At 35.5% G+C, this 12,934-nt stretch overlaps 1 protein-coding gene across 1 annotated transcript in view; it reads right to left on the bottom strand.

Annotated features, from left to right (window-relative positions):
• The window catches only part of LOC138759348 (neuromedin-K receptor-like), a 103,495-nt gene that overhangs the window by 10,422 nt on the left and 80,139 nt on the right, over positions 1-12,934 (bottom strand). The window contains exon 5 of the mRNA XM_069929981.1: positions 2,180-2,376. Within this exon, the coding sequence (XP_069786082.1) occupies positions 2,180-2,376 (197 nt within the window). The remainder of the gene's footprint in view (positions 1-2,179; positions 2,377-12,934) is intronic.

Below are 12,934 nucleotides of genomic sequence, written 5' to 3'. Positions count from 1 at the left end.
GAAAGTAATATCCACATCAAAGTGATGTGTATCAGTGGAAATATCTGAGAAAGGTTTATATTCCGGGAACTCATAACTCTGAGATAGAAATGCTAATTGGTTTGAATGTACCAAAGGTTCTGAAAGCAATAGAATTAATCCCTACTGAGGGAGATGGACATTACACTGTTAAAACTATGATTGGATGGACAATCAATAAACCATTCGAAAGAAATATTGCTCAGATGCAGTCAACAACAAATGTCAATACAATATCTGTTGTAAAACTCAAAAGAACCTTCAGAAGAATACAAAGAGTTCTTAGAAAATCTTAATGTTGAAAATAAATCATGAGCAGGAATGAAATAAATATCTGGAAACCTGACAATATAGTGCCACTAACTTCAGACTACAAATTGTTGAAAAAGAACTTAGAAATATTGGATGGTCTAGAAAATAGTGACCAAAAGGATTTTAATTATGTAGTTGGAAACAAATCTGAATCTGATGATTCTTCAGTTTTGAAAGTAAACCAAAAGAGAAGCTCAGAAAGCAGTTGACAAAAATGAAATGTAAATAGGATTCGTAAAACCAAGAGGAAGAAAAGAATAACTGCTAAAGGAATGAATGCAGTTATTGAAGAAAGAGATTCAGCATTATCAAGATGCAAAGGGTTAGAGGAGGAGATTCATTTATTGAAAGAGAACAAGATATTGTTTAATGACACCATACAACTAACCATGGAAAACAATGAACAATGAAGAATGTATCCAGTTGAAGATGCAAAATGAAAGAAATATTACATTCTTGAAGACTCAGTTGATAAATACAGAGAGAGAATCTGATTAAAAAAAACTTTAAATTATCAAGAAATGAAACTGAATTGAAGGCTGCAAAATTAAACCCAGACTTAGAGGAAAAGACAATAGAAGCTAGAGCAGCTGTTGCTGAGTTTGAGGAACCAATGCTATTTGAGTCCCACCTTTCCTATAACCGACTGCAGAAGAAGAGGAAAAAGTGAAAGAAGACTCATCTTGTGACCTCAAGAAAGTACCTCCACCCCCTAAAATGACAGAATGATAAGAAGATGAAATGAACTGATCCAGTGTGTAAAAGTAGATGACATAATTTTCTTGTTTATTTTCATTGTGTGATGACATTGTTTAATGGGTTTAAAGTATTGTATATGTTGAACGTTTAGTGGGAGGGGAGGGAGGTGGGAAGGAGGGGGGGGAAGGGAAGGGAGGGGGTAAAAGGGGAGAAAATGATACTGTGTATATTTAAGAGGGAAATGTTTGTGTGTATTTTGGTTAATATGGTTCATAGTGTGAAAAATAAAAAAATTAAAAAAAGAAAGTGAATACCTTGGAAATTGAAATTGACTTTCTAAACAGAAAAATTTCTAGCATCTGACTTTTACAAGTAGCAGAAAGCTTTGATTATTCACTTTCTATTGAATATTTACCCTATGTATTATTATATTTGATTTGTTTAGTAGTAGGTAATTATTATTGGTAGATATAATAATTAGGGGCCAGTATTGTAGGGGTTAAAATCACTTGTATAACCAAGGGCTGCCAATCTGGAACAGCCCGCAGTTTGTTTTGGATTCCTTTAAATGGAGCCTGTGAGACCAAGGTCTTTTTCTGTGTGTTTTCAAGATAAGACAACCAGTTCTAACATGTTCTGAGTTCTGTAATGATGAAGGTCCTTGGTATAGACCTGAAACTCTATTGACTGCATCAAGTATTGCTTCAAGTAACATTTCATGTAATGTATTAAGTATCTATTACGCACCATGTTAAGCATGTATCAAAGTTGGTAAGTAATAACCAAAATAAGGTCTAATAAACCTTGGAAAACTCTATTTAACTTTGTCATGGATCTTTTATAAAAAATGAGTCATAAACAAAGAAAATCCAGGACCTCCAGGTGATTATATAGGAAGATAATCACTACATTTACTAACCAATCAGAGCACAACAGGGAGTTGATCACAAATCCCTTTCCCTTTTTTTCTCTTACAGTGTCTTAATTACACTTAATTTGTGTTTTACATAACTAGGAAACTGCAGCAAGTCTTTCATTGCACTTGTACATTGTACTTATGTATATGACAATAAATTCACATTCATTCATTTAAATTGTTTGGAATGAAGTGAGGAGAAGAAAGGCATTCACCATAGAAATCTTGACTTACCGGCTGTTTAAACAACAATATATGATAGGGTTGTGCATATTGGAACTCATGGCCAGCAAGAACACAGCCAAGTAAACCTGCTGAATGGGTTTCCAAGTGTTCACTGTTGGGTACTGCTTGGTGACAAGAAAGAAGATGTGGTAGGGAAGCCAGCAAATGGTGAAAGTGAAGACCACTACAATCATCATCTTAACAACCTACAGGAGGAAGAAGATGAGGAAGTGAATAATCATTAAAGAAGCCAAGCAATTCATTGTTTTTAAACATGTGGCAAAAAGATGCAACTCCTTTCCTTTACAATTTTTATAGGTCTTTTGTTAAAAAAAATCAGGCTGCATAGATATATATGATATAATGTTCAGGTAAAGATAAAATAGAATTACAGATGATAAACAATGGTAAACAAGATATGTATGATCTATGTTACTGATTAAAAAAAAGAAAGGAAGAAAAAAACAACCATCTATTTCTAACCCCAGCCTGACCGATAGCTGGCAAAGCCAGGCATCAACTATTAATTTCAATACTAATAGCTTCAAAAAAAGGAAAGGAAAAAAAATAATAATGACCAAAATAATTGATCTATAAATTTTGAAAATAGTTGAAAAAATAATCCCAAAGAGAAGAAAATTTGATACTCATTGTAGTAGTTGAGCACCTAAGTTTTTCTAGAGAAAGGGATGCCATCAAATCCAATAACCATTGTGAATGTATGGGAGGGACAACATCTTTCCCTCGCAGCAGAATGAGCCTCTAGCAAAAGTAGCTACGTGGGATTGAGATGGAGTCAAAATTAAGTCCATTGGCCTACTCATTCCAAAAATAGCAATAAAAGGGCTCAGAGACAGATTGATATCAAGAATTAAAGATAATGTGCTAAATATCTCTTTCCAATAGTTACAAAGAGTGAGACATAGCCAGAACATATGATATAAAGTACTTTCCTGAGTTGTACACAATTATAGGATATATTAGGATAAAATTCAGCTAATTGAACTTTGGAGTCGTGGGGCCTGTGGATGACCTTAAATTGTAATAAGGAATGTTTAACGCAGAAAGGAGATGAATGTATATTTTTCAAAATAGACTCCCATGATGTAACTCCTTAAATAGAACTAAACCCTTTTAGCTCAGTTTTTTTTTTAACCACCTCAGGACATCAAAAAACCCTTTACAGCTCATGAAATCTTCTAAGTGTCACTTCTGTTGTCACGTGCAAGAACAAATTTCACAGCGAGATCCCACAATAACAAATAATTGGGCCAGCAGAAATGAAACAGTGTTAACATTTCAGATCAGTAACCTTTCAGCAAGTCTGCAATCTAAATTGTTAGCTCTGTGTTTTCTCTCCACATATAAAACCTGATCTGCTGGCTGGGAGTTTCTGTCATTTTTTGTTTTAATTTCAGATCTCCAGCATTAGAAGGTTTGCTTCTGGGCCAGTTCATTTCTGACAGCAATCAACTGGAAACTGCATCAGCACGTCAAGCTGTGTTTTGGGACTCTCTTTTGTTTCTCTTTATTGGCTTAATAACTGCACTATATTGGTGGCATCTCTATGTGACACTTTATAGGGCAAAGAAAGAAAACACTTTTTGGTGCATTTTGTGTATATAACAATAAACAGAATTTTGATTCTTAAAAGTACACATGCCTACAGTTGAGTTCTGAGCAAAAACTGCTTTGTTGGAAGTGCTGACATTAGGATAGGATGTTAACCTGAGTTTTATCCAATCTACCTTCTCAGGTGCATGTCGCCAACCCACAAGCCACTGGAAGAGCAGGGTATTCTCCTCGTGCTTTAACAAATGTTCATTGCCATGTCAACAACTATAATACACAGATTAAAACAATCATTATTGCAGTGCAAATCATGGGAGCTTGCTGTAGGTAAATTGATAGTCAAGGTTCCTACATTATAGCCAATAAAGGACTTCTGATGTGTAAAAAGGGCAGAGTTTTGAGCAAGATCATGTAAATACATCTCTTTCATTTGAATATCAGAGATTTACTAGACTAATAACTGGAATGGGTGGGTAGTTTCTGTAGGAAGGTTGAATGTTCAGCTGGTATTTGGTGGAATAGGAATTCTTTTCTAAGGATTTTCATAGACATTTCCACTGATCTGTCAGGAGGAAGGTACTAAATTCATATCATCCTCTGAGAGAAAACATTTCACCTAAATGATGATCTTTTAGTATATATTTCAGATCCTGAGAAATCTATTCCTTCAATTCTCTTTTCTTTCCCATTTTTTTCAGGATATAAATTGAATCTCCACAAAAGTAAACTATTTCCAATGAATATGTATGTACCTATCTATGAGTATATACCTTTTAGAGTAGTTAAAGAATGTTTTAGATATCTTGGGGTTAAGATCACTCAAAAATTTAAAGATTTATTCAAATGTAATTTCTCTCTTTGACTATGTGAAACAAACACTTTCTAGATGGTCTCCATTGCCCATAACTTTCTTCCTTCTTTGGCTTGGCTTCGTGGACGAAGATTTATGGAGAGGGTAAAAGTCCACGTCAGCTGCAGGCTCGATTGTGGCTGACAAGTCCGATGCGGGACAGGCAGACACGGTTGCAGCGGTTGCAGGGGAAAATTGGTTGGTTGGGGTTGGTCACATAAATGCTATCAAGATGATCATTTTACCCAAATTTTTGTATATATTTCAAACAGTTCCAGTTTTTATTCCTAAATAATTTTTTGACGATATTGCCTCTAAAATTTCTTCACATATATATGGAATAATAAGAATGCTGGGTTGAGTGAATTTAATTTGCAAAAAAAATGAAGAAAGGTAGTAGTGTGGTCTTACTTAATCTTCGATTTTATTATTTGCAGTTAATATTTGGTATGCTGTTCTGAGAAACCAGAACACCCTCAATGGACAGATTTGGAATTGAAATCTATAAAGAGATATTCATTAGCTCCCTTACTGGGAACTGCTCTTCCTTTTACAATTTCTAAGATTAGCAGACACACCTTTAATCCAATACCTAAGCATAGATTACGGATTTGGTTTCAATTCCGCAACTTTTTTGATTTAAAAATTTTAGTGTATCTAGTACTATTTATCTGAACTATTTTTTCTTACTGTCTTTTTTGAAAAGCAAAGGAATTGTCTATTTTTTGACTGATGTTTAGTGTCTTTTGATTCAATATCTAACAAATATACCTGTCACTCTTTTTTAGATATTTTCAAGTTAGAAGTTTTAATAATAAGTTATTACCTAATTTTCCTATATCAAATCAACCTGATTTGGTTGATACTCTTTTTTCATTTGAATTCCTCCAAAAAGGATTTAATAGGTAATATTTACAATAATTTATTGAAATTGTAATCAATCTCTAATGATAAAATTAAATGAGCTTGGAAATTGGAACTTCAGTTACTTCTCCCAGAGGAACTTGGGGAAAGATTTTTGGAATGGTTAATACATCTTCACTATGTGCCAACACGCATTGATTCATTTTAAAGTGGTATATCAGGTTCATATGTCAAAAGATAAATTAGCCTGTATCTTTCCTAATGTTAGTCCTATGTGTGAGATGTAATTCACAAGTGGTCACACTAACTCATATGTTTTTGTCTTGCTGTCTGTTGGAGAAGATTTCCAAGACTTTGTCAATTATACTGGGTGTTAGATTGCAACCTAATCCATTGACTGCTATTTTTGGAATTATCCTTCCAGAGGTGGGCGGAATTCCTACTTCTGCACATCTGGTTGTAGCCTTTACTACACTGTTTTTGTTTATTTAAATGGAAAAAAATCCTAATTTACCTACTTTGATGCAATGGTTCTCTTAAGTTATGTCATGTTTAAGTTTAGAAAAAATTGGAAGTTGCACTTTTGATACTTCCATTAAGTTGGAAGAGATTTGGCGTCCTTTTATAAACTATTTTCGTATGAGTTAATCTGTATTTTGACTTTACCTTCCAGGCGGTTTTGGATTTCTGGTTTTTTTTTATTGGCAAGGACCAGATAAATATTTTTTATTAACATGTAGTGAACTCTCAGTTTTTGCTGTTGATGTTTTATTGTTTAGGTGGGGTTTTAATAACAATTTTTTTCTCTTTTTTGAATATTCTAAATTGAGGAGAAAGGAACAATACATTGAGTTTCTGTTTTTATTATTCGATTCTGTATTCTATTTTCATGTATTGTTTATTATATGTTTAATAAAATGATTGGAAAAAAAGACCTTCTTAATGACTCTGCCAAAAGTATGTACCTCTACCCCAGGACCCACCATGCTCTTTGACTTTAGAAAACACCTTGCACAACAGTGACTTTCATAACATGGTGCAGACTTACTCAACTGATTGACCATACTCTTAAGTTTTCAATTTTCAATTGAACTCATTCCTTATAGCTTCAAATTTTTGCTATTGTTGCCCACACTCTCTGCAGTTCCACAAGTTTATCACTGAAACTCATGATCCTTAATAATCTTGATGATCATCTCAGTACTCCTCGACCTTGTTAACCTTTCAGGCTATCTGTGCTGCAGCGATTAAATTTTCACCTTCACAATTAAATCCATTCTGAGCTCACCCTTCCCCATATCCAAAACTCGACTCCTAAAATCCTGATGACTCTAGTTTATCGACTTGCCTATCATTCTACTTCTTACATTACATCAGCTGCTTTGGTCTCAGGATTTGAAATTCCTGCACTAAACCCTTCCACTCTCCAGTGTCCCTCCTCATTTCTTCCTCTGAATCTTGTCTAGTTTTTTTTTGGTGATGTATTTGTGATGTGTTTCCACATGTTCTCTTAAACTTAAAGGTTTAATATAAAAAAGCTAAATGACATTGAAGTAAAATGATTTTGTCAGAAACCCAATTTGATAAGTTGATCTGTTTGTTTGATGCTGACAGATGTGACAACCCTGTCAAAAGGACTAAATCTCATGCCTATCAATTCAGAGACTTCAATACAAAGGAGCATTAATATTCATCCCCCAGAAGGTTCTCATGGAGCCAAAAGTTGCTCAGCAGTGACAAATAAAGTGCAGTTTTCCAGACCAATCGAATTTACAGTTAAACATGTTCAGTAAGTCACTTTCAGTTTTTCACTACGGGTCTCTCTTTTTCCATATTTTTTTCCTCAGATTGTCAGAGTACATACATGGCATCGCATGCAACCATGAGATTCTTTTTCCTGCAGACGAGGCAGAATCACCATTTATTGGCAGTGCAAAAAAAACGGACTCAAAGTACACATGGAAACAAATAAGTAAATATAAAAACTTACTGTGCAATACAGAGAAAAAAAATCAATAAAGTGCAAAAGTAAGAGTCCTTAAATGAGTTCCTGATGAGTTGTTGAGGAGTCCGATGGTGGAGGGGTCGCAGCTGTTCCTGAACTTGGTTGTGCGAGTCTTGTGGCACCAGTACCTTTTTCCTGACAATAGCACTGAGAATAGAGCATGTGCTGGGTGGAGTGGATCCTTGATGATTGCTCTCTGATGTCAGCATTCCCTGTAGATATTCTCAATGGTAGGGACAGTTTTACTCATGATATCCTGGGCTGTGTCCACTACCATTTACAGGGCTTTTCACTTAGGGTCATCGATGTCCCTATGCCAGACAGTGATGTAGTCGGTCAACACACATTCCACTTCACATCTGTAAATATTTTCCAGGATTTCTGATATCATGCCAAAGCACCGAAAACTCCTGAGGAAGTTTCGGCACTGATGTGCTTTCTTCACAATGCCATTTGTGTAAGGGTTAAAATGTATTTCATGCTTGCAAGCAAATTCTCTTTCAAGATGTTGTATACATATTTTTGCTGTCTTCTAACAACATCTTTGCTTCAAGGTAATCTAACTTTTCTTTGTTTGCCAAGGAGATAAAGAGGCTTACTTTAGTTTTTTTGTTCTTCAAAATTGAAGGAATTAGAAGGTTCGGACAATTTTTATTGACCATCTAACAAATTTTTAGCACAGTATAACAATGTTTAATGGCTTTAACAATGTATAGCAATGGATAATAGCATTAACAATGTTTAATATCATTTAATAAACTTTGGAAAATAACTTCAGCACAGTTTTGTTTGAACGAGTCGTAGACTCTCCAAGTGACCATAAAGGAAAGTATTCGCTACAATTTAGTCAATAAAAAAAAAGAGAATTTAAGACAATAAAAGTTGGAAATCGGATTTGGAATTTGGACTGAATCAATTGGGCTCCATTTAGAGCACTTTGAACTCATGAAGGCACAATCGTCAAGAGCACCACCAAAGCCATTGAAGAGACAATAAGGCTTAATTAAGGATTCCTTCTGTGTGCTTCTTGCAAGATAGAATACAGTTTGGTGAAACTGTTGCTTGTCCTTTGAGGACTGTTTTGGTTTTGGAGTTATTGTTGTGCATGTTTGATGCCTGAGTGCGAAAGTCGGCTGGATGGAGAAGGATAATATGGCAGCCACCGTTGGAGCTGCTACCCTTGAGGAGCTACGTGTCAAGAAGATGAAGGTCATGGAACTTAGAGAAGAATTGCAACAGTGGCACTTAGATACAAGTGAAGCCAAAGCTCTTCTCTTTGCGTGATTGCACAAGGCAGCTTCTGGGAATACAAACCCCACAGAAGTACTGCAAACAATAAAAATCAATAGAAACTACGAGCAGCCACTTGGTATTGCCAGAAGGTATGCCACAAGAAGCTGATGTGGTGGACGGGCAATCCAGAATGAAAACAAAGTCGGATATTAAAGGGACAACTGAAATAGAGGATGATATACGACCAGGTGATAGTGTATCAAATACAGGAAGAAGCAAGAGGAGTTCTAGAGCAGGCTCCAGAGTTTCAAGTATTGCATCTACATGGCTGAAGTGGCCACTCTTGAAGCACAACAAGAATGTCTTAAGGATAAATATATGAAAAGAGGAGCAGCTAAAGAGGGAAAAGGAGCAACTGGAACTGAGAAAAAAAATTCAGTTAATAAGGCCAGGTCAATGGTACTAGAAGGCTCAGAGGTATCTGGTGTTTTAAATAAATTATCTAAAGTGTCTAACATTTTGGAGTTAGGTTTTAAGAAAGGGCAACAGAAAAAGAAAAAAAAACAAAACTTTTATTTATCAAAACACATATTCCATTGTTCCTATTCCAAAAGATTTTTTTTTGATGGATATCGTATTTCCTCCCACAGAAAATAGAAACCCCCCCCAAGAAAGAAAAGAGAAAAGTTTAAGAATGAAGATTAAGAAAACATAGATAATACATTAACAACATTTAAAAAATATGTATTATATATACAAAGTTCACAAGTCTATAAAATTCTAAATGTTACTCACATTACTAAAATTATGGAACAAATGTATTCTATTATAAAATTACTAATTCTAATCAAAAAAATCTTGTAAAATATAAATATATATATATATATAAAAAAACTAACTGTTCATTCTTAACAATACTAAAAATGGGGGGCATGGCAAGATGGCATAGAGTCTAGACATGTAATCTCGACCTCTCTGGGCAGACTTTTAAGTACCTGTTTTTTAACCCTTTGTTTTCAAGTTTAAACTTTTTAAATTTTAGTTTAAAGTATTAAGGAACTATTATGGCCATTAATGGTAAAAAAATTAAACCTCAAGTGCAGAAGATGTTACATTTTTGAAGTACTGAAGATTTGGGGCCTAGACGACTTGATACAGCTTCAGGTTTAATTTCTTCAGTGTCTAAACCACAAAGACTGCCTGTGGGAGCTGAAAAGAAAATGTCTACTACTCACCAAGTGAAGGATGGCGCTGGAATTACCCGTTCTCTGGAAGAAGGTGCGAGTTCCCAAGAAGTGGATCCTGATTTGGAAAGCCTTTCGATTTTAACAGAGGGAGCACGCAGGAAGATGACTCCATTGTGGGAAATGCATCAGGAAGCATTTCAACCTGAAGATATTGCTTTCCTTCGTGATTTTATGAAAAAACGAGATGCGGGGGGAGACCAGCGGCAACCCCCTGAGGAAGTCAGGGTGCCGACGCTGTGAGTCCAGACCCATAGTAAAACTTCGAAAATGCCTTTTGTTGAGTTGCAGAAGGAGCTGCAGTTACCTGGTTCTGCCACTACGTCAGAGAAAGCAGGGCTGAGCTTTTCTGATTTACAGTGTATGCAATTAAATGAAGTCATTCAACCTTTAATGAATGAGATGGCTCAAATGAATGCTAGTATAAGTTCAGAAATGAATACAGTTAAAGCACACGTGGACGCATCTTATGAAGAATTTTTAAAATTTCAGACTGCTTTTTTGGACTGTAAACAACAAGTGGCTTCTAACACAGAAAAAGTATTGAAGGTTGAAAAATCAGTCATAGATTTGGGAGAATGCGAGAAGGAGTTAGAGAGGAAAATAGACTACTTGGAGAATCAAAGAAGAAGGAATAATGTGAAAATCGTTGGTTTGCCAGAAGGTATAGAAGGACAAGATCCTCTTCGTTTTTTTTAAAAGACTGGATCCCACAAATATTAGGGCAAGAATTTTTTTCTGGAGGCTTGGTACTGGAAAGAGCCCATAGAGCTTTAAGAAGAACACCCTTAGCTGGTCAACCACTGAGACCGGTAACAATTTGATGTTTGAATTATTTGGACAGAGAAGCAATACTTCGACGAGCAGTGCAAAATGCAAGAGAACGACAAACTCTGTTATTGATTCAGAATAGCAGAGTTTTTTTTATCCTGATTTGAGTCAAGAGGTCATTCAATGTTGACGTCGATTTAATCCAGTTAAAGAAGTTTTGTGGCGTAAAGTTTATAAGTCTACTTTTCGCTAACCGGCAGTGTAATGGAAGATTCTAACCTGTTTTTTTTTAAACTTGCAGCTCTGGGTTCTGCAAGGCTGAGAACCTGCTTGTGTTTTAGAATCAGCAGACATAAGCTAAATTCCACCGAGGGGCCAGAGATGCTGTTATCTGACGAAAGGACATCTGTGTACCAATAACATTTAATCTTCCTGCTTGTTTTGGTCACAGACTGTCAGAGGTCTAGCCTTGATGCAAAATAGACCATTGTATTCAAAGTGATAAGCTGAAAATTATGTTATTCGTTAATAGCCTAGCATGCTAGCTTGCTTGCTTATCTTTCTTGCTGTGCTGGGAATAGGTGCTTGGGTAAGCAGTTTTTAGGTAATATAAGTCATGGTCCCGCTGCTGAAGTTTGAGACTCTCCGAGAGGTGGCAACATCTCTCAGCAAGAAGAAGAACTTCTGGAGTCCAGCCAACGTCCTGGTCAGGGGAAGTGGAGAAGCTGCTACCGGCGCCCTGACAACCTACTACAAGTGTGCAGTCGTTGCCTTGCTTCGGCAGTTGGGACCAGTCCAAGCGTTGATAAGTATAGTTGGGAAGGGATTGCATATTGTAGTGTGAAATCAGCTTTTGAATTTGTAATAAACATTTGTATAATCTGGACTGCTCTCGCTGTGTGTGTCTATTTTCTTTTGGTAGCTCACACACTGTGACCAATCTCAAACGAACAAAATGAGAGGTATAAGTTTACCCAAGACAGGCAGTGTTGAAGGTGTTTTATGGAGACTCTCAATTTCGGTTTTTTGAGAATGATCATGAAGCAATGATTTTTGCTGATTCATTGCCAGATATAAGAGGACAAAGACATAGTCCACCATTGTCTCCTAAAGAAAAATCTGGTTGTTCTGGAAATGGAAGAAATGGCAGAAATGGGAAAAATGGGAATGGAAAGAGTCCAACTTCTTCTGAAATGGGATCTTCAAGATTGGAATCTCTTGGATGAACAGAAGAATTTTCTTTTTCTTACTCTATTTTTTTTGTTATTATGATATTTTGATGTTATACTTTGTTTGGCTGGGGAGGGAGAGATTTGCTCTAAGTTGTTTACTAGTCATCAGCCACTGATGGGTGGTCCACACCCAATTTTTGTTTAGGGATTACTACCCTTTGGTAGTTTTTTTGGGGGGGGATTTTCTTTTTTTTTCTTTATTTTTTTTAATTTTCATTATAGTTAGCTTTTAATTTGTGATTTTTTTTCTCCTATTGGAGGGCCTATATACATTGATTTGAGTTTTCATATAAAGATATTATTGGTATTTAGTAATAATAGTAGATATGTCGAAGTAGAGGTTTGCTACTTTTAATGTTCGACGTTTAAACAGTCCGATCAAGCGTAAGCGAGTCTTGGCGTATATTAAGAAAATGAAAATTAATGTTGCTTTTTTACAAGAAACACATTTGAATGTGAAGGAAAGTATGAAATTAAAGAGGGACTGGGTTGGGCATGTATGTATATTTTTCTTCATTTATTTCTAGGGCCAAAAGCGTAGCAATTTTGATACATAAAAATTTATCTTTTGAATTACAATCAATGGAGGAAAAGGCAGGATGTATTCTTAAATCGAATTGTACGATTTTTAGTGAATTTTGGACTTTACTTAATATTTATGCCCCAAATGCAGATGATGAAATATTTATTTCAGATGGATTTTTATGTTTGGGTCAAGCTAATGATAATATTTTAGTTGGTGATGATTTTAATTGTGTTTTGGAACCTTTATTAGATAAATCTCCGAAGAAAGTTAAGAAATCTAAGATGGCAGTTCAGGTTCAAGTATTGATATTTGGAGACGTCTTAATCCGACAGAGAAAGATTTCTCCTTTTATTCATCTAGACATGAATCGTTTTCAAGGATTGACTTCTTTTTAGTATCGGCACATTTACAAGGGAAAATACAACAAGCAGAATATAAAAGTAGGGTGATTTCAGATCATTCTTTGT

The sequence above is a fragment of the Narcine bancroftii genome, chromosome 1 (assembly GCF_036971445.1).
Source record: "Narcine bancroftii isolate sNarBan1 chromosome 1, sNarBan1.hap1, whole genome shotgun sequence".
Taxonomy (NCBI): domain Eukaryota; kingdom Metazoa; phylum Chordata; class Chondrichthyes; order Torpediniformes; family Narcinidae; genus Narcine; species Narcine bancroftii.
Note: the sequence above shows the minus strand (reverse complement) of the source record. Positions and strands in the feature narration are given on the sequence as shown.